The sequence below is a fragment of the Orcinus orca genome, chromosome X, assembly GCF_937001465.1.
Source record: "Orcinus orca chromosome X, mOrcOrc1.1, whole genome shotgun sequence".
NCBI classification, from domain to species: domain Eukaryota; kingdom Metazoa; phylum Chordata; class Mammalia; order Artiodactyla; family Delphinidae; genus Orcinus; species Orcinus orca.
Genome location: NC_064580.1, coordinates 131631531 through 131653597, shown reverse-complemented (window position 1 = coordinate 131653597; position 22067 = coordinate 131631531). Strand labels below are relative to the sequence as shown.

Genomic DNA, 22067 nt, shown 5'->3' with positions numbered 1-22067 from the left:
GCCCCTCGGCATTCACCCTCTAGCTTCTTGCTCCTGGAGTTACTTTACCCCTCAAGGCAGGGAGCCCACATCTCGTCAATGAGAAATACACCTCTGGCTTCGAAAAGCACTGAGTGCAGGCCAATCTTTCTCCTGTCTCCACCACCAAAGCATCCCGTCACCCAGTCTTTCCCATTTCCTGGGGTCAGTACTCAATTTCCAGGGCCTCCAGCTGTAGGGGTCACATGCCAAGCACTCTGGGTTTGAGGGGTCCAAGAATGGTGCAACTGACTTGGGTAGATCTCCTTTGATATTCTGCATAAGCCAGTGTATCTTATGCCCATTTGTGTGAAAAGAAATAATTTTTGTTCCTTTTGGTTTTGATAAGGTGTTTTTGAGACAGTGGAAATGCTACCATCCAAAGTTGGAATTTGGCGGATAGAATGTCTTATTGGCGAGCACCTGCAAGCTGGGATGAGCACGCTCTTCCTGGTGTACAACAGGAGTGAGTGGCACCTACCTCTATACCTCTTTCCCCCTTCCTAGGACGGTTGCTTTTGTCGGGAAACGAATACCAGCTCACAGTCCTTTCCAAATCTAAAATGAATATTGCTGGTAGAAATCATCAGAGCCCTCAGAGGAGGGCAGATATGCTTGAAGCCTTGAACACTTTGACCCTGAAGCTCCAAGAGCAAATTTTGAAACTTAGTTTTGGTTCAGTTACCAAAGATAACTTACAAATATCATTTGGAAGAATTTGAGATTTCACCCTAAACAAGTAGGAGAACCACTGGTCTACTTACGTATTGACCCTAGTTTCCTCAGCTGCACAATGTGAGTAGCAGTAGCACCTACCTGTTGGAGTGAATTCAATGATATAGTACAATAAAATATTTAGTACAGTTCTTGGCACATAGTAAACACTAAAAAATATGAGCATTTGTTGGTGTTCTCATTGACTTGCATTTGTGCAGCTATACTTTCTGCACTGCTAACTATTGTGCTCCCTTCATGTGATTTCAGAATGTCAGACTCCACTGGGAATGGCTTCTGGACGCATTAGAGATTTTCAGATTACAGCTTCAGGACAATATGGTAAATACTATTCCTTTCTCGTAAAGCACTGGGCTGATTATATCTTTTTTATTTCTATTGGAAAGATTCAGATAACCAATCCGTCTCCATAGGTGCCTTTCAAATCTATTTTCTCTTCTCCATTTCCCAGTGTGAGCATCTTAATTCAGGCCATCATCACTTCTCACCTGAGTAATGCCACTACCACCTTAAATGTCCTGCCTGCCTTCCATATGGCTTCCCTTGAGTCCATTCTCTTCACTGTAGCAAGAAGCTACATTTTTCTGTGAGCAGTGATAGAAAGCTTAAACTGGATCTAGAGAGAGTTCTCAAACTACAGCCCGCAGGCCACATCCAGCCCATCACTTGATTTTGTATGGCCTTCAAGCTAAGAATCACTTTTCTATTCTTAAATTATTGGGGGAAAAAAACAAAAGAAGAATAGTATTTCATGACATGTGAAAATTATATGAAATTCTAATTTCACTGTCCATAAAGAAGCCACACCCTTTCATTTACAATCATCTGTGGCCGCTTTTGCTCTACAACAGCATTTAAGTAATTGCAACAAGACAAGATGATCTGCAAAGGTTAAATTATTTACAGAACAAAGTTGGCCAAACTCTGTTTTAGAGGGAAAAAATTGCATTTGAAAAACAAACAAACAAATTGCTGGAGGAATTACCAAATTGTAAGGCCACTTTGAAAAAAAAAAGAAAAGAAAAAGAGGGCTTCCCTGGTGGCGCAGTGGTTGAGAGTCCACCTGCTGATGCAGGGGACACGGGTTCATGCCCTGGTCCGGGAGGATCCCACATGCCGCGGAGCGGCTGGGCCCGTGAGCCATGGCCGCTGAGCCTGCGCGTCCGGAGCCTGTGCTCCGCAACGGGAGAGGCCACAACAGTGAGAGGCCCGCGTACCGCAAAAAAAAAAAAAAAAAGAAAGAAAAAGAGGCTTGAAAGTTACATACTAAAATAGTATTATTTTTCTCTGGGCGGAAGTATGTTGTTTTTTACTTCTTTTATTTTTATTTTTACTTACGTTTTATTTTTATATTTTATTTTCTAATTTTTCTCCAGTGAACATACGTTAGGTAATAAAGAAGTAATAATATTATTTGATAGTGATGGTAACACATTCCAGTATTAGCTAACTAGTAACTAACAATCAACTAACAATCAACAAAATTATTAAATTTTAGAAAATACAATGGACAACAAGGACAGGCCTGGTAGTAGTCATTGATGAGAGTTCTCAATCTACAGCCCGCAGGCCACATTGGTGGTCATTGATACTAATATGCTTTATGCCTTTAACGTCTCCACAGCTAGCATTAACCTTTCTCAAGAGAGTAATTTTATTCCTAAATGACTAGGACCAACCCAGCTGAATCTAATCTCTCTCCCCTTTCTTGGGCAAAGGACAGTGGGCCCCAAAGCTGGCCAGACTTCATTATTCTGGATCAATCAATGCCTGGAGCACCAAGGACCCCTTTTCCTGGATCAAGGTTAGAAAATGCATCGCATTCCATCACATCACACATTCCTCTTGCAAGCTTAAAGCGTTTTATAGTTTTATATCTCCTTTATACCAAAGTCATTTTCATCAAACTCCATGTAATAGACAAGGAAAGAACTGAAGAGTAGAGTGGCTTATGATTTGTACCAAAAGAGTCAGGAATGAAAGACTCAGGAATAGAATTGAGTACACTGTGTTTTTAGTCTTTCTGTTGGGATTAGAATCTCTGAATATTTTCTGTAACATTGAACTTACCACCTCCCAAGACTGTATTCTATCTTTAGATGCCTTCAACTGCCTAGATGTCCTTGAGTCCTCCAGTCCCTTCATTTTAATACAAAAACAAATGGCTCAATCCCCCATCCCACAAGCCAAGAAAATGTGGCTTCTTCATTTTCTAAAACTGAATCTTTCTTCTTCACAATTTCTACACCACCCAGTAGTAAGAAACACCTACTGAAGTTAGTCCAATCTGATAAACCAACTTGGAGCCATAACTGAAAGTGTCCTAGATTAACTCAATTTCTTTTTAAATGACCCAGCCTTTCGTATTTTCTCACTTCCCCATTTCCTCTGGAGCAGTGCTGTCCAATAGAAATGTAATGTGACCCACAAATGCAAACCACACATGTAATTTTACATTTTCTAGTAGCTGCATTAAAAAAAGGAACATCATTAAAATGAAAATCATTTTAATAATACATTTTCTTGGGAATTCCCTGGTGGTCCAGTGGTTAGGACTCTGTGCTTTCAGTGCTGAGGGCCTGGGTTCAATCCCTGGTTGGGGAACTAAGATCCTGCAAGCTACACAGCACAGCCAAAAAAATAACAATAATAATAATACATTTTCTTTAACCCGAAATATCCAAAAATATTTTCACGTCAACATGTGATCAGTCAGGACTAATTACACACGTTTTACCACCTACTTCCCCCACCTGCATCCTCTTCTAGTCCGTCAGCTTTCATCTTTTTCTCAGTCAGCTGAGGAAATTCCCCTACATACTTTACTCCTTTGCAAGATTGCATCTGCTCTCCTATTTTCCCTGAGGTTAAAATGATAAATAGGGAACTTCCCTGGTGGCGCAGTGGTTAAGCATCCGCCTGCCAATGAAGGGGACACAGGTTTGAGCCTTGGTCCGGGAATATCCCACATGCCGCAGAGCAGCTAAGCCAGTGTGCCACAACTACTGAGCCTGCGTTCTAGAGCCTGCGAGCCACACCTAATGAGCCCATGTGCCACAACTACTGAAGCCCACGTGCCTAGAGCCCATGCTCTGCAGCAAGAACCCACCGCAATGAGAAGCCTGCGCACCACAACGAAGAGTAGCCCCTGCTCGCCGCAACTAGAGAAAGCCCGCACGCAGCAACGAAGACCCAACGCAGCCAAAGATAAATTAATTAATTAATTTAAAAAATTAAAATAAAATAATAAATAGGGATCAGGGAAAGATGAGCTAGCTTACCAGCAAGCAGACACAAAGAGTACATCTGTTAATGCCACATCAGCTCACTTTTTTTTGTTTTGTAGGCACTGCCAATTATGACTCAATTTGACCTGACTGTTCGCTAATTCCTAAGTATTTTTTTTGTTTGTGAAGCTGCCAAACCAGATGTTCTCACCTTGTATTTCTGTGGTTATCACTTTCAACTTTATATGTATCACCGCATAGTGGACATTTTAATCTATTTGGCTGCCCTGCATCTGTTCTATGTATTTCCTTTTTGTAATAGCATCCTCATTTCTATTTGGGGAAATCTATCTGCCTCACTGGATACAGTCTGATGAGACTAGTAAACAGAGCACCTTTTCCAAGCATAGCCAAAGAACCCTGAGTGATACAGCCTATTAAATTTCCGCTTCTTAGATTTGGCCAGTGTTCCAGCTTGCCAAGCTCTGTCTCCCAAAGTATTCTCTAGTCTTCCAGTTTCACACAGTTTACTGACTTGATCAGTAAACTTTTTTATACTTTATCAAAATCATGATCAAAATATTAAAGTATACAGGGCTTCCTTACTATGTACTGAAAACAAATCAAGCGACTAAATCCCTACCACAACAATCTTCATTTCAGATAAGGAAGGTGAAGCACAGAAAAGTTAAATAACTTGTCCCATGTCACACAGCCAATAAGTGGCATAAGCAACTGAAAGTACCGGGTACAAAATCATGACTTATGTTGAACTGTACTGTTTCTTTGTGTAGCTGTAAACAAATAAAACATATATATAATATATAGTCTGTTTCCCCAACTCAAATTTAAGTTCCACGAGGGCAGGACTCTTTTTTTAATTGTTCACGACTCTATTCCCAGTACCTAGAACAGTGCTTGGCACATAACAAATGCTAAAAATATATTCTTTGAATGAATGAGTGTATGTATAGATGGAGCTTACAGCCAACTGGAAAAGATAGTCATCAAGCACAAGAGTCATGGCCAGTCCAATCTGGGAGAAGTTAAGTTTGACTGGCTTGTTAGGGCAGTAACAGATGTCAAAATTCCTGTAATAGCTACTGCCTTGTAATGCTTGCGTGACCCATGCCTGCCTCTTTAAGACCCACTGTTATTCACTCATTCATTCCAAAACATGTGCTAAGCATCAGTATTACGTCAGATGCTACGTTAGGTGCTGGGGCTAGAGAGAACATAAAAGCTAACAGGTAGTAACTGTTCCGTTACTGCTCAGCAGTGAGCTCAGCACATGTAATGTATTAACTCTTTAATCCTCTGGTAACCTTTTGCCATAAATGCCATCATTCCCTCCACTTTACAGATAAAGAAATTGAGACATAGAGAGGTTAGGTGACTCAGACAGGTTTACTGCATTAAGGATCTCAGTCTAACAAGGAAGGCAAAAAGCATGAAAACTTTACAATGTGGTGCAATAATTTACTATAATGAAATTATATATAAAGTGAAATGGAAACAGAGAAGAAGCCGCACTAAATTTGTGCAGCACAAAGGATGTGTGCAGAGGAGATTGGAGCTCAATGATGTGGAAGTGATTTCCTTTGTCAGGAAGTAGTCTGGGAACTCAGTGAGCACATTTCCTACACGTTCCCATCATTTATTCCACAGCTTCACATGCATCCACATTTCAGCATTGGTCTCTGCTTCACCTGCACCTCCAAGGTAATACTGGGTGTATCTGTATCCATGTAGATTCTTCTTAAGCTGATAAATGATTTCAGAAGGTGGTACATACATTTAAAATAAAGGGTTGTTTTCATCTGTAGGTGGATCTGTTGACACCAATGATTATTCACAGCATCATGACCCAGGGCGCCCGTCAGAAGTTTTCCAGCCTCTACATCTCTCAATTTATCATCATGTATAGCCTTGATGGAAAGCAGTGGCGGAGTTATCGAGGGAATTCCACTGGGACCTTAATGGTATGTAATTAGTCCTTTTAAGAGAATGCATGAATCTTTTAAAGAGCTTTTGACAGATTTCAGGTATGGAACAAACACTCATAGCTTCCACAGATTTAACCCCCCAAAAAAGAATTTTCCACTCATGGGCAATAGGAGTGACTACGGACATATGGACAAAAAAGTGGCAGCATCAAGGATCTCACAGGTAATAGAAATGAACAGGTGCTCTGTTGAGAGAAACATGTGATTCCTGACTGGGTAGATTGATAAGATTGTCAGTTTGCTTATGGATATTCTAGGTCTGAAGTGACAAAAGGGCAAGCGGGCTCAAAACCGTAGCTTCATCATCTACTTTTCCCTCATTCTTGCACCCCCTGATGAACAGCCACACATCCAGCCAACTCTTCCTTGGTAACACCTCTCCCATCTCTTCTGTTTCATTTATACAGTTGTTACTACAGCCCGAGGCCCCATCACCTCACACTTGACGTATTATGTTACATTCCTAACTAGTCTTCTTCTGTTTCTAGTCTCTTCTCTAATAAAAGCTGCACATCGTTTTGGGGATCATACTATCAGTCCCCTGCCTAAACCTTTCAATGTCTCCCTCTTGTCTTCAGAATAAGGTTCAAATCCTAAAATGGCCCCATGCAAGATGACTTCTGTTTGCCCCTTCAGATCCGTTTTCCTGCTTCGCTACCACGCCTCTTCTTCTGTGAGCCTGGCATGTGTGGAATATCAGGGTATTTCTTCCCTTGGCTGTTAACTCTCCACTGAAGGCCACTGCTCCCCTCAAAGTGGTTTTCTCTACATGTCCCAGTTACTATCGCTGAGTTGCCGATGACCCCAAAACTTAGCGTCATGAGAAAAGCCCATTTCGTTTTGTTCTTGGATTCTGTGGGTCAGGACTTTGGACAGGGCACAGCAGGGATGGCCTGTCTCTCTGCTCCATGGTATCTGGGGCCGCAGCTGGGAAGATGTGACAGCTAGGGGCTGGAATCATTTGGAAGCATCTCTACCTGTATGTCTGGTGGTTGGTGTCGAGTGACCTCTGGGGCTGTTGACTGAAGTAGCTTCTCCCAGCATGACTGGCCCAACTAGCAAGGTGGAGATGACGTCACCTTTTCTAATTTAGTCTTTTAAGTCATGTAGTATCATTTGCAATACATTCTGTTGGTTATAAGCAGGTCACACATCCACCCACGTTCAAGGGGAAGGGACCTAGACCCCACTTCTCAATGGGAGGAATGCACAGAATTTCTGCTCATTTTGTCTACCTAATCTTCTCCTCAGCCTTCCAGGCCTAGGGATGGCAGCACCCTGCCCCCGCCTTCTTAGCTAGTACCTTTATTAACCTTTCCTCAAATTATACGAATTTTAGTGTTCCGTGTTTCTTGCTGGAACCCTGCCTCGTACAGTAATTGCTGCCAAAAGTAGCCCCAGGAAACAGACCTTCAAAATGGAATTCTAGGGTTATGTTGCTAATATATTCAAGGAGCACAGGTATAATTCCCTGCTTGGGGAGAAGACTGGATGCGGAGTAACCTATGACATGCGGTGGCATCACAATTTCTCAGATTATCACCAGTGAGTGATACAATGGGATGAGCTACAGATGGTGAGGAAGACATTGGGAGATTAAATTGACGGTGGCATTTAGTTGCTATGGCAACAAGTTTAGCATACCTGATTGTAGAGTGACCTGTCTTCTTTTTATGGCCCTTCCTTTTACGGCATACATAGGGAAAAAAGAAATTAAATGTTGTGAATATATGCAAAGAACACCCATGAACATATGTAGAGAATCAGGATGCATCCATGGAGCTCTGGAGGAGCCTTCCATGTCCTGTGGTTACAGGCAGATACTTGGACCTAATACCAAATCTAGTAGCTGAGCATGTGAACTGCAGAGTCACAGTGACAATTAAATGGTCAGTCCCACCAGGCCTGTTATGCTAAGGTAAGGGCACTGGTGGAAAGGAATGGAACTCTGAGACCAGGGATGGGTACATTTTTTTTAAATTGGCTGTGCTGCACAGCATGCAGGATGTTAGCTCCCCGACCAGGGATCCAACCCGTGCCTCCTGTAGTGGAAGCCTGGAGTCGTAACCACTAAACCACCAGGGAAGTCCCGGGATGGGTACATGTAGGCAGACATGCATGAGGCTGAGAACTGCAAACCTCCAAATTGCCCTGAACCTCCTTTGCCTGAAGAGGTAACCCTTCCCCAGTCTCTGAAGCAGTCATCCATGCTCTGCATACAAGTCTCTCAGTGACTACACCTTGAATAGTTGCTTCCCAAGCCAGTGGCTAGTCTCCTTAGGGTCCCTGTTTGGCCACTACAAAAGCCAGACGAGTCATGGAAAAATGACAGATCATCACAAATTTAATCAGGTGGTGATGACAAAAACCCTGCAAGTCCAGGTGTAGTATCTCCTCTGGAGCACATTAACGCAGCCTCAGGCACCTAATATGAAACTACAGACCTGGAAAATGCTTTCTTCTTCATTTCCATTGGCAACCAAAATCAGAATAGATTTGCATTTATGAAGTAGGAACAACGTATTAACTTTACTGTCCATGCCTCAAGGCAATGCCACTTCCCTTGTTCCTTATCATAATATAGACCCTAGGGACCCCAAACATCTCGACATCCCACAGAACACCATATTGGTCCATTACATGGATGACATTATGCTGACAGGACCTGGTAAACAGGAAATAGTAATCACTCTAAATGCCTTTGTGATTAATACACGCACACACAGACACATACACAAACACATAAACATTATATATTGTGTTGTCAACTAAAAGAAAAATACACAACGTGAGAGTTGTGAATCAAGCTTTATTCAGGGTTTTACTGATGACTATAGCCTGGGAGGCAGCCTCTCAGATAGCTCTGAGGAACTGCTCCAAAGGGGTTGAGGGGAGGCTAGTTTACATATGATTTTTTTGTTAAGGAATACATGCAGTCAAGCATAAATCTTGGTAAAATATTACTACTATTCACAAAGAACAGATACCTCGAGTTCACGATTATAGTGTTTTTCTATGTACGGGAAGATGCAAGAAGCAGGGTTCATTAAAATTCTTCCTGAAATGCATATTAACTACCTAACGGCCTGTTCGTCCAAAGCACAGAGCATCCTGTTATCATCTTTAATTTCCTGTCTAAAGCACAGAGTGCCTCATCCTGTTATCCCATTCATCTCTTCCTCTGAACACCAAGTGCACTGTCCATCAGCGGCTGCAGCAGATATTAGTCTTTGTAGACTTGGATGGTGACCAAAATGCTCTTTGCTCTTCTTTTGTTTTCAGTGTGATATATATGTATAGATATAGATATATTAGCATATGTTTGTTAAATATTAGCAGATCTTGCTTCTGACTTTAATGGGAATGGATCCCATATTTTGCTGTTTAACATGCTGTTAGTTTCAAATATTTTTAGTTTCTTGCTACTCCTACCTTATTTGGAATGGCTGTAGAATTTCATCAAATGCTTTCTCAGCATCTTGGATAGGATCACATTTCTTCTCTTTGCTATTGTCAGATTATACTCACACTCAATGGTGGGCTGGCAAATGTTTAACAACCAGCTCTGGGGCAAAGTGGGGGGCAGTCAGCACAAAGGCCTTTATTTGTAGTGTTTGCTGATTTCCATGATGTAAATATTCCCATCACACCTGATTTCAAGCTGCTGACACAGTGTCATTGAATGCAGAGTTGGGAGCAGACGCCCACAATTGGCTCTCACAAGCCATCCTAGCTGGGGCTCCAGCACAACGTGGTGCTGCATTCCTGGGAAAACTGCCCATAAGTCATAGTGTATCAGTCATTTAAAGTTTAGCTGGATCCAATTTGCTAACATTTTGTTTAGAATTTTTCTATCTGTACCAATCAATAAAGTTGTTTTACCTCTTTGGGGGGCTGTATTTATCAGGCTTTGGCATTAGAGTTATACTAACCTTGAAAACAGTGTAAAAGCTTCCATCTTTTTCCATTAAACTATTGCTCTAGAATAGTTTAATTAATGTAGTAATCATCTGTTTAATGAAAATTGGATGGAAAAGCCACTGTGCCTCGTTTAGTGGTAGATACTTGAACTATCTTTTCCGTTCCTTATCTGATTACTGGCATTCTCATTTTCTGTTACCTATAGTTAATTGCTGTAAATGTGTACATTAAAGTTCTATCTCCCTTCCCATGCCATATATCTTTACCTACATGCACACATGTATCTCTCTTTTTCCCCCTTTATCAGAGTTGGTGTTTATCTATTCTATTGGGTTTTAAAAGAATCAACTCTTGGTCTTAAAATCAAACATAGATTTGAAGGTGTTGTTTTCTAATTAATTAATTTCTGTTTAAAAATTTAAAAATTCACTTTCATTTATCTTCTTGTTTCTTAGAATCTGGAGTTAAATGACTAGTTCATTTATTTTCAACCTTTCTTGTTCAATGACAAAGATAAAATAGTTATTAACTACACTCATGAGGGTCATTCCTTGAGCAGTTATTGAGTAACTGCTATGTTCTAGGTTCTAGTGAAGGGCTGCACAAGCTAGAGCCCATGGACTTGGAGTACAACCTGCTTTTGCATATGGACTGTGAGTTAAGAATGGTTTTTACGTGTTTAAAGTTTCAAAAACAAACAAACAAGGAAGATTATGTGGTGTGAAAAGACTGAAATATTTCTCTCTCCTCCTTTACAGAAAGTGTTTGTGGACTGTTGGTCTAGTCTAATGGCAGTAGAGATGCCTAGACAGTTCACATTAACCAGAACCCTTCTATCCCAGAGCTTTTTGCCCAATTTACAAATTTCAGTCTTAGTCGTCTTCCTCCAGTATAGTGGTTCTCAAATGACTTAATATCTTTGTACCATTTACATACAGAATATTTTTTCATAAGCAACATTTCTCATCATAGAAGTCCCTTGTAAAGGGGAGCCCAAGCACCCTTTCAGGATCACTGCTTCACTGCCACTATTTTCAATATTTCATAATATTTTGAATGTTAATTTTGAATTGTCAATGAACATTTCAACGATGCAGATCTTTCCCTCTGGTTTTCAAGTTAAAAAGAACACTAATCATGTCCTGTCAACATAAGTTGATACATAGCAAGAGATTTCTGTCAAAATCACTGAAATCTGGCCTTGGCCCAGCTCTCCGTGCTATGAAGTTTCTGAGGGAGATACATAAATGAACCAACGGCAAACGGAAAAAAATCTTTAGCGTTTTCTATAGTTATGCTTGTATACCCAATACCAGGCTCTCTGGTGATCCCTCCCCCCACCTCCTCAAAGCAAGGAGTTTAGACCAGAGGTCTAAGGAGGCTTCTCCTTGCGCCCAAACCCAAATGCTGTCACCAGTCACGGCCCATAATTCCTAAGCATTCTTGTCATAAGGACAATAGGAAGGAGGCCAGAGCTGCAGCCCAGGCTGACAAGAGTGTACCAGCAAAAGCAAGAGCACAGGGGAGCACGCACCCTTACCACTGTGGCAACAAGCTGGACTAGGCTTTCAGGGCTCGGAAAGTCCCTTCGGGCAGCCAAGTGAGAGCACAGGAAGGGTGGCTGAATCTGTCTCACATGGGCCTCCGCTACATTTCCTCAGCCACTGCCTCCACACTGCTGAGATAGAAGGAGAAAGGAATACCCTAAAAGCCCCATCCACTTTGGGACACTTAACTCATAGTGACGACACTCCACATATTCCCCCTCCCCGCCAAATACGCAAAACCAAGATCTGTTCCCAAACTGTGTCCTTAAATCTCACCTCAAAAGATTAGTGCTGTCTACAACTTCAGCCCAAAGGATGCGTTTTCCCAAGCCGAATGAATGAGATTACATTCTGAAGAGTTCCTACCATCACTCTCAACACTAAAGGAAATAAAATTGAATTTGAGAAAACAGCTAAGTCGGTTTGCATGCAACGTTCGGACCAAAAAGCCTTGGAAATTTAGTGTTTAAAAATGGAACGCCATCCTGCTTTGGGGGAACAAGGGCACAGTCTGGCATACACACGATCACACGATACCCAAGCAGCATGCCGATTTTACATATTGGAGTTAACTAAGATTTGTAGAAGGATCTGCACTACAAATAAAAGCTGCCACGTGGATTACCCGTACCTCTCGAAATGGAGCCAGAACTGAAAACTCCAGTGCACGTCTGACACCTCTGCTCTGGAGCCCACCCCGCCCTCACCCTCACCCCCACTCCCACCCCGCTCTGCACCGAACACATTCGCACCGCAGCTGAGAAAGGAGCACATCGCAAATGATCTCTGTAGATTCACAGGCACACTGTCCATTTCGAATGAACGAATCCATCTTGGAGCTAAAAGGGAGCTATCTGCTTCTGCTTGCCGCCTCCTGCCAGGTAGATAAGCTATTCCCACTTTACAGATAAGGTAAATACGAACCACAAGCTAGGAGGGTCAGAATGGCTTTATCATGGACTGAGGGCTGTAGCGACAACAGCGTAGTACTGAATCCAATGATTCCCACGAACACGTACGGGGCGCATGAAACACAGGGGGAACTGGGCGATCATGCAGGCGGACATCGAAATACGCTAATCAGAGTCATCGTGAGAAAATCATGCAGCTTAAGTAGCGAGCCAGAGCTGTGCAAATTAACCCTCAGTCGGAAAGAAGGACGCGGGGGGAGGGGAGCCTTGCGGGGGAAGAGGGGTGGGTGGGGACAGTTGGGTGAAAACAGAAGAGGAAAGGGGGCGGAAGGGACTCTCATGGTTCTGTTGCAGTTTCTGGGGAAGAGAATGGGAGACTCTACTCCGATTCTACCATATGGTTTTTTTTCTGCCGCTATTGTGGAAACAACATAACTTGTAGTCAACCACATTCCTCTGGTGGCAACAGGGGTAAGATACACTGCAAAGGCAGAAGCGCCGGGTCAACGCCTCTTGTGTCCCCGTAAACGCGCAGGCGGGTGCGTGAGGCTCGGGGACAGGCACAGAGTCGCTGGGAGGGACTCGTCAGATCCCCTGGCCCGACGGGGAGATGGTTTCCTGCAGAACGAGGTGCAGGAGGTGGTTCTGCTCGGCGCTCAACAGGGGCCACATCTCCACCTGCAGCGACTTGACGGCTTCCGTGTCCTTCTCGTGGGTGGCCATGACCAAGGACTGCAGCAGCAGGAAGAGCTCCTCGGGAAGCGGGCCGCTGCTGTCCTGCCCGTGGCCGTCGAAGGCCTCCCAGGAGTACTTCTCCAGGGTGTGCGCATGCTCCGGCAGGAGCTTGGCGGGCGGCGGCTGCAGGAGCAGCAGCAGCAGCACGCGGGACACCTCGCAGCGGACCAGCACGTCGGCGAAGGCGCCCAGCGCGGCGGGGGAGGGCGCGGCCGCGGACCCCGCGCCGGGCGGGAGCAGCGCGAGCGGTGGGGCGGAGGCCGCGCCGGCCCCGGGCTGCGGCGCCGGCGGCTTGGGCTGCGGCTGCGGCGGGGGCTGCGGCCCCGGTGGCGGCACCGGGTGGCTGCCGTACTCCCGCGCCAGGAGCTGCATGCGCGTGAAGAGCGCCAGGGCGCCGCTGTAGTCGCGCGCCAGCAGCTGGCAGGACGCGGCGTCGCCGAGCGCCTGCAGGGCGGCCAGGGGCAGCTGGGGCAGCTGCAGCTGCGCGGCGCGTTGGAAGTGGCCGGCGGCGGCGGCCGGCTGGCCCAGGTCGCGCAGGGCGGCCGCCAGCTCGAGGCAGAGCGCGGCGGCGGCAGCCGGCTGGCCTAGCTCCAGGTGCAGGCGCACGGCGGCGCCCAGGGCGGCGGCAGCGGCCTGCAGCGGCTCCCCGTAGGCGGCGGGGCAGGCCAAGCGCTGGCGCGCGTCGCGCTCCTGCCGCAGGAAGAGGCGCGCGGCCTCGGTCAGCGCCAGCGCCTCCCCGGGCCCGTGGAAGAGCGCCTGCTGGCAGCGGGCCACGGCCAGCTGGCACCAGGCCGCGTACGGCAGGCACTCCTGTGCGCGCAGCTCGCGACCCAGCTGGCCGAACTGCTCGCCGGCCTCCGCCACGTTAGGCTTCCGCAGGAACCGCTTCTTCAGCTTGTTGCACACCTGGCGGTAGCGCGCCAGGAAGTCCCCGGCCTCAGGCCCGGGGCCCGCACCGCCACCCAGGCCGGCCGCGGAAGCCGCCATGATCGCCTCTTAGGCACTTCCGGGCGCGCTGACGCAAGTGGGCGCACGTGCTGGGCGACGGCGGCGGGCTGAGACGTGCCCTGCGGCGGGCTCCGGCCCACCACGCGACCGCGCCGGCTCGGCCGCCCGGCGCTCTCGTCGCCCTGGTGATATGCAAAATAGCAAGCACGGAGGCCCGGCCGGGACAGGCCGCGGGTGGTGTATGCAAATCGGGGGCCCTGGGGCGGGGCGTGGCCCGCTGTCCGGGGTTCTGTGAGCGGACCAATGGTGCTGGGGCGGGGCCTGGCTGGGTGCCCCCTGTTGCTAGGTGACAGATTTTTTTTAAAATGTACTTATTTAATTTATTTATTTTTGGCAGTGTTGGGTCTTTGTTGCTGTGCAGGGGCTTTCTCTAGTTTCGGCGAGCGGGGGCTACTCTTCCTTGCGGTGCGCGGGCTTCTCATTGCGGTGGCTTCTCTTGTTGTGGAGCATGGCTTCTACGCGCGCGGGCGTCAGTAGTTGTGGCACATGGGCTCAGTAGTTGTGGCTCTCGGGCTCTAGAGCACAGGCTCAGTAGTTGTGGCGCACGGCCTTCCTTGCTCCGCGGCATGTGGGATCTTCCCAGAACAGGGCTCCAACCGGTAGGTGACAGCTTGTTTACGCAGGTTGCCAAGCAGGGCATCTCTTGGCATCTCTAGGGGAACACAACCAAAAACTCTTGACCCCACGTGACCCTAATTCTGACTTTGCTTATGTGTTGATTGTGTCCCGCCCACCCCAATCCCGATCATGCCTCAATCTTCCCGTCAAAGCCCCTGCCCCATGGGAGTCCATGCCAAGCACTCTGTCCGCCCACCCCTGCCTCCCGCACCCAGGGCGGTCGGTCGCCTTGGCACCTTCACCCTATCACAACACCGCCCTCGCGGTGTTGAGCGCCGCCGCAAGGAACCCCGTCCCTCTGGGGACTTTGGCCTGGCTCCGACTTGCTCAGAGCCAGCGGGGCAGCCTTCTGTTGTCCGGCCTCACCCCAGGCCCCAGTCCGCCCCCAGCCCCGCCGCAGCCAGCCTCTCCCACCCAGGGCCACCCCATGCACTGTCACCGTGGGAGACCGCTCCTCTCTGTCTGTGACCCCCGACTCCACGCCCCCCACCCCCCAACTCCGGCCAGACCCCCGCCCCCATCCCTCCGACGAGGGGTGTCCCACCACCACCACCTCCCACTCCAAGTGAGTGAAGCATGCGCAGGGGGTCTCTTGAAACACTTTATTGACTCGCAGTGACTGTGCCCAAGGCGGCGGGCAGGCCGGGGCCGCCCGGGCTGTGCGGTCGGTCGGTGAGCGGACCTGGCGCCTGACGGCCGCGCCCCCAGGGGCCGGGAACCCAGGTGTCGTTGGGCAGCTAGGGCTGGGCCGGGGCCACCTGGGAGATGGTGCTATAGTCCTGAACAAGTCTCTGAGCAGCGCGTTGCTGCGGGCCGCCACGTCCACCAGCTCCAGAGTGAGGCGCCTCCTGCTGCTGTTCTGGGCCTCATGGCGCGCCAGCTCCAGGACCCTGGCCGCCAGGTACTGGATGATGGCCACTAGGTAGACGGGTGCGGACGAGCTCAGGCGCTGGGCGTAGTGGCCCTCCCGCAGGAGGCGCTCCATGTGGCTCACGGAGAAGGACAGCTCGGCTCGGGCGGTGTGGGAGCGGCGACCAGGTGACCCTCGACGGCCCCTCTTCCCCGGCATGCTGGCCGTTGGGCGCGCTTTCTGCGATGGCCTCGCTCTGCGGTGCGCTGGGATGAGGTGCGGCGGGATGAGGGGCGGTCGGTTGTGCCTGCTGGTCCCAACATCTCAAGACAACTGGTGTTCTCAGGCCCCTCCTCCATATCCTAGCGACCATAGGCCGGGCCCTCATTGGTCGGGGAGCACCCTGTGAGGTCACTGCTTTCCCATAACCCCTCCCCCACCCCACCTCACCCTGCCGCCACCCCCTCCGCCGGGGTCCTGGGCCTGCAAAGAAATGGCGCTGGCAGGATCCTGCTCGCTGTGCTCGCTGGACCCTCTCTTTGGTGGAACTCTCACTGTCCACCAGATGGGAACTTTGTACAGAGAAGGCAGCTAATGGCAGACCATCCAGGGGCACCAAGTATACACTGGCGGTGCTGGGCCACCATCACGACTATATATCTGCTTCCAAATGAATAATATTCCTGGCTGAATAATATTCAGCAGGCTGAATAACATTGCAATGCATGGCTAGACCACACATGTTGTGTATCCGCTCAGCAGCTGCTGTACATTTGGGTGACTTCCACCTTGTGCCTGTCGGGCATAGTGCTCTGGTGAACATTCCTGTGCAGGGTTCTGTTTGAACACCTGTTTTCAACTCATTTGGGTTTACAACCCATGGGATAAATCTATGGGTTTATTTCTGGACTCCACTGATCTATGTGTCTATCCTTATGCTAGTACCACATAGTTTTGATAACTGTAGCTTTGGACTAAGTTTTGAAATAGGGAAGTGTGAGTCCTCCAACTTTTTTCTTCTTTTCCAAGATTATTTTGGCTATTCAAGGTCACTTGAAATTCCATATGCATGTGGGATTGGCTTTTACATTTCTGTAAAACAGAGCATTGTGATTTCCATAGGGATTTCATTAAATCTCTAGACAACTTTGGGTGGGATTGCCATCTTAAAAGTATTAAGTCTACCCGTCCACAAAATCTGCTGTCTTTCCCCTTTTCTTTTTAAGGTCATCATTAATTTCTTTCAGCAGTGCTTTGTAGTTTTCAGTGCACAAGCCTTGCACCTCCTTGGCTAAATTTATCTCTGTGTGTTTTATTCCTTTTGATGTTGTGTGAAATAGAACTGTTGTCAATTTCATTTTGGATTATTTTTTCATTGCTAGGATATGGAAACACAACAGATTTTTGTGTGTTGATCTTGTATACTGCAACTTGGTTGAATTCGTTTGTTAACTCTAATGTGTTTTGTGGATTCTTTAGGGTTTCCTGTACAGAAGAGCATGTCATCTGAGAATAGAAGTAGTTTAACTTCCTTTCCAACTTCGATGCTTTTCATTTCTTTTTCTTGCCTCATTGCTCTGACTAGGACTTCCGTTACAGTCTTGAGTAGAAGCACTGAAAGCAAGGATTCTTCTCTTGTTCCTGATGTTAGGGAAAATGCTTCCAGTATTCCACCATTGAGTATGACATTAGCTAGGGTATTTCATAAAAGCCTTTTATTTTGTTGAGGAATTTCCCTTCTATTCTTAGTTTGCTGGGTGTTTTTTGTTTGTTTGTTTTTTAATCATGAAAGTTGTTAGATTTTGTTGAATGCTTTTTCTGCATCAACTAAGATGATCATGAGGGTGTTTTCCCCCTTCATTTTATCAATGTGGTTTTGACTAATCAGTTTTCTTATGTTGAGCCATCCTTGCCTTCCTGGGATAATTCCTATTTGGACATGGAATGTAATATTTATAATATGCTGCTGGATTCAGCTTGCTAGAATTCTTCTGAGGATTTTTGCATCGATATTCATAAAGGCTATTGGTCTGTAATTTTCTTTCTTCTGGTATATATGTCTGGCTTTGGTATCAAGGTAATGCTGGCCCTATAGTATGAGTTAGGATGTTTTTCCTCCTTTTCTATCTTTTGGAAGAGTTTGGGGAAGGATTGGCATTAATTCTTTAAACATTTATTAGAATTCACCAGTGAAGCCACCTAGCACATAGTTTCTGGCACATAATACATGGAATCTAGGATTTCTGTAGTCATTAACTATTTGTTGAATTAATACATTGTCTTCCTAAGAAGGTATCTAATCAAGACACAATAATTGAGTTAAAAATGAAGCAGATCTATTTATCAAAAATAATGCTGTGCCTACAGATTGTCATACTGAGTGAAGTAAGTCAGACAGAGAAAGACAAATACATGATATCACTTATATGTGAAATCGAAAAAAAAGTGTACAAATGAACTTATGTACAAAACAGAAGTAGAGTCACAGATGTGGAAAACAAACTTATGGTTACCATGGGGTAAGGGGGGGATAACTTGGGAGATTGGGATAGACATATACACACTACTATATAGAAAATAGATAACTAATAAGGACCTACTATATAGCACATGGAACTCTACTCAATACTCTGTAACGACCTGTGTGGGAAAAGAATCTAAAAAAGCGTGGATACATGTATGTGTATAACTGATTCACTTTGCTGTACAGCAGAAACTAACACAACATTGTAAATCAACTATACTCCAATAAAAATATTTTTTAAATGCTGTGATTTCTGGGGCAATGCTATACATTTATTAACATTTTTATCCCATAGGAAGAAAAAATTGTTACATGGAAGAACAATTTTTTAAATTCCCCATAATACTATAACTCTGATGTCTGATTATATAACAGCCATACATTGATTCCTGTTTTAGTGTATTCAAGCAGATAGAGAATCCCAGGTGTTTTATGAGAGAGGATTTTCAACTTTCTTTTTTCTATATACCATGATTTAAATCTAGGCCTTTTGAATTGGAATTACTACCATATTTCTCAAACTGTGTTCCTTATTCCTTAAATATGTCATGTACTTTTCTGTAGAACCTAGACATGTCAAGTTCCTAAACCCCAGAAGTTGGATATTAACATGTGTCTCATGAATTCATACACAAGGGATCGTTAATTAACGCCCCACAGCACACACACACACACACACACACACACACACTCACACACACATTATTGGAAGGTCATCCTGAGACCATATGGCAGGCCGCCTACTCCAAGTCCCCTTTCACAGCTGCAGCCGACTCTGCCCTAAGCTATTGTTTCTCAAACTGTATGGTTTGATTCAGTAGATCTGGAATAGGGCTCAAGATGTTGCGTGTCTAATTGCTCCCAGGTGATTCTAATGCAGCTGGTCTGTGGCCCACACTGGATTAGCAAAGGCCTAAATGGCTTCCACAACTTTGATGAATGACCGTTTTACAGGACCCCAAAGTAGACACTTAACCTGCTCAGACCTAATCTCCCTTGTTCCATTCTTCTCCCTGTGATTTTCTCCTTTGCATATTACATTCTAACATCTGGCTGGCCAGAATGGTTTTATTTGGGTGTTCGGTGCTGTTGAGAAATGCACAGAGCAAATTAGAAGAAAGATATGATTGGGAGGAATTGCTTCTTATTCTTTCTTCATTTTACATGTATCTGTGCTAATACCTCCCTACAGGTCTTCTTTGGCAATGTGGATTCATCTGGGATAAAACACAATATTTTTAACCCTCCAATTATTGCTCGGTATGTCCGCTTGCACCCAACGCATTACAGCATCCGCAGCACTCTTCGCATGGAGTTGATGGGCTGTGATTTAAACAGTAAGTGTCAAGTCATCCCATGTCCTTACCTCTCCCAACCATGAGTAGGATGGCTAACCATCCTAGCTTTCCCGAGACTGGGGGGATTTCCCAGGACACAGAACTATCAATGCTAAAACCAGTACAGTCCTGGGCAAACCCATGACTTGGTCATCCTAACCATGGGATTCCCCAGGGGCAGCCACCTCCTACACTACTATTAACAAGGCAAATCAAAGTCCAACAGAGCTGAGCAGAGCTGACAAGAAAATAGGGGGCATCTTAACAGTAGCATGCAAAAGTTAGTGCCTGGAAAATGACTTCGTGATGACAATAGCCCTAGAACATATCAGTGGAGACAGGCCAGCAGAACCTCAGCTGCAACTTGTTCTTGTGATTACATTCTCCTTTCATTTCTCTGAGGTTGCAACATGGCACTGGGAATGGAGAGTAAAGCAATATCAGATGCACAGATTACTGCCTCATCCCACTTAAGCAATATGTTTGCCACCTGGTCTCCTTCACAAGCCCGACTTCACCTCCAAGGGAGGACTAATGCCTGGAGACCCCGGGTAAGAGGGAACAAATTTGCCATATAACTGATGCAGAAGAAGGAGTAGTGGTTGGGAAAGGATAGGGTAAGCTCTTGACTGTTTCTTCAGTTACTTCTATCACCTGCTTGTTCCCACAAAGAGTGTCAAGGAAAGTTGACTATACACAGAAAACCCCACAGATATTTATTTAGTGGGTGTGCCATGTGAATTCACACAGCATTCATTGGGGGAAAATGATCCCTAATTGAACCTCCTAGAAACAGAATATCTATATGTAGTACTGGGCTAATATTTGTCAAAGAATTGGAGTGGCTGAAATCCAGTTTTACAGAGAAATATCAACAGAGCAAAGGGTCATAGTCATGTACAGTTCATTGGGCACAGTTCTTTTCTGGAACCACTCAGTTTGTGATTTTCAATCACTGACTAGCTTGGGGAAATGGATGGAGTTAATGGTCTCTGTTCCCCCAGGGGCTTATTTTAAACAAAATAGGTTGTATAACACATTGCCAAACTTTTAATACTCTAGTCAGTCTGTATATTACTCATATATTCATTCAGCAAATCTTTACTGGGCCCCTATTAAGTGGCTAACCCTGGGGATACAGAGATGAATCATGAAAAATTTCAGCCCTCAATTTGCTTCGAGTCTAATAAGGGAGACTGACAAACATAATTAATATGCAGAGTGATAAGTGCTGTGATATGATTAAGAAGGGATTTGGGGATTTCTGGGAGCAAATAGTGACCAAAAAGATACTACTCTAATGCACCTGGTGCATTCCCCAGGCAAATAATCAAAAAGAGTGGCTGCAAGTGGACTTCCGGAAGACAATGAGAGTCACAGGAATAACCACCCAGGGGGTGAAATCTCTGCTCACCAGCATGTATGTGAAGGAGTTCCTCATATCCAGTAGTCAAGATGGCCATAACTGGACTCTGTTTCTTCAGAATGGCAAAGTAAAGGTACGCTAATCTCACAGGAAAGGCACAAAGCCTGTCTTAGAACTTGACATTTAGAAACATAACAAGGTTGATATATGACCAGACTTTCAGGATAAACTTTACTGAGTATCTATAGTAATAGGACACTATGAAAGGCATTCTGGGAGGACACAGTGACTCCAAGCAAGAATGTATCATCCCAGGAAAGAGCAGAGTAGAGCCAAAAGCTGCTTATCCTCATAGATGGTGTCATTCAGGATGGTGGCCCTTACCGACCTCTCTAGCATAGTCTCTTGCTACTTGCTCCTTGGCTTTCTAAGCTCCACCCATACTAAGGAACCCTCAAGTCCCTAAAAACAGCATGTTTTTTCTCACACTAGGCTTCTATATGTACTGTTTCTTCTACCTAGAACATTTTTTCTAGGTACTTCTTATTGACCCTTTCACCTGGTGCATTCTTCAAGTCTCAGATAAACATCATCTCCCCCAAGAAGAATTCCTTGTTCCGTCAAGGCTGGATTAAACATTTTTGCTTCTGGCAGTTTAGTGAACCAGAGTACTGATAATGTATGTTCTAGAGGACATTCCCATTTTTAAAAGGGCATATCTCTGATACATGCTATAACATGCATGGCTAAATTAATTAGAGCAGACACAAAAGGACAAATATTATATAATTCCACTTATATATTAGTCAGGGTTCTCCAGAGAAACAGAACCGATTGACTCACATGATAATGGAGGCTGACAGGTCTCAAGATCTGCAGGTGAGTCAGCAAGCTGGAGACCCAGGAGAGCCAATGGCGTAAGCTTCAGTCTGAGTGTGAAGGTCTGGAAACGGGGAGAGCCAGTGGTGTAGTTCCTGTCTGAACCCAGGAAGTGCCAATATTTGAGTTTGAGCCCAAAGGCTGGAAAAAACCCAATGTCCCAATTCAAATGGGCCATGCAAAAAGAATTCTCTCTTACTCAGACGAGGGTCAGCCTTTTTGTTCTATTCAGACCTTCAACTGATTGCATAACGCTCACCCGCTTGGGGTGGGGGGGACAGCAATCTGCTCTACTCACTCTACTATTTAAATGTTAATCTCATCCAAAAACATCCTCACCAACACACCCAGAATAATGTTTGACCAAATATCTGGACACGTATGG

The 22067-nt window shown here is 45.7% G+C and overlaps 3 protein-coding genes across 3 annotated transcripts in view; 1 reads left to right on the top strand and 2 right to left on the bottom strand.

Moving 5' to 3' along the window:
- F8 (coagulation factor VIII) overlaps window positions 1-22067 on the top strand; it is a 127501-nt gene that overhangs the window by 94615 nt on the left and 10819 nt on the right. Inside the window, exons 19-25 of the mRNA XM_004285927.3 lie at window positions 368-484; window positions 1003-1074; window positions 2472-2557; window positions 5807-5962; window positions 19293-19437; window positions 19840-19988; window positions 20760-20936. Of these exons, the coding sequence (XP_004285975.2) occupies window positions 368-484; window positions 1003-1074; window positions 2472-2557; window positions 5807-5962; window positions 19293-19437; window positions 19840-19988; window positions 20760-20936 (902 nt within the window). The remainder of the gene's footprint in view (window positions 1-367; window positions 485-1002; window positions 1075-2471; window positions 2558-5806; window positions 5963-19292; window positions 19438-19839; window positions 19989-20759; window positions 20937-22067) is intronic.
- F8A1 (coagulation factor VIII associated 1) lies at window positions 8776-14207 on the bottom strand. Its single transcript, XM_049705165.1, has one exon. The coding sequence runs from the start codon at window positions 14085-14087 to the stop codon at window positions 12951-12953; it is 1137 nt and encodes a 378-aa protein (XP_049561122.1). The 5' UTR covers window positions 14088-14207; the 3' UTR covers window positions 8776-12950.
- Window positions 15464-15795, bottom strand: LOC105748890 (histone H2A-Bbd type 2/3). Its single transcript, XM_012539125.3, is given in 2 exon segments — window positions 15464-15499; window positions 15502-15795. Coding segments are annotated over 2 exon segments (330 nt in total).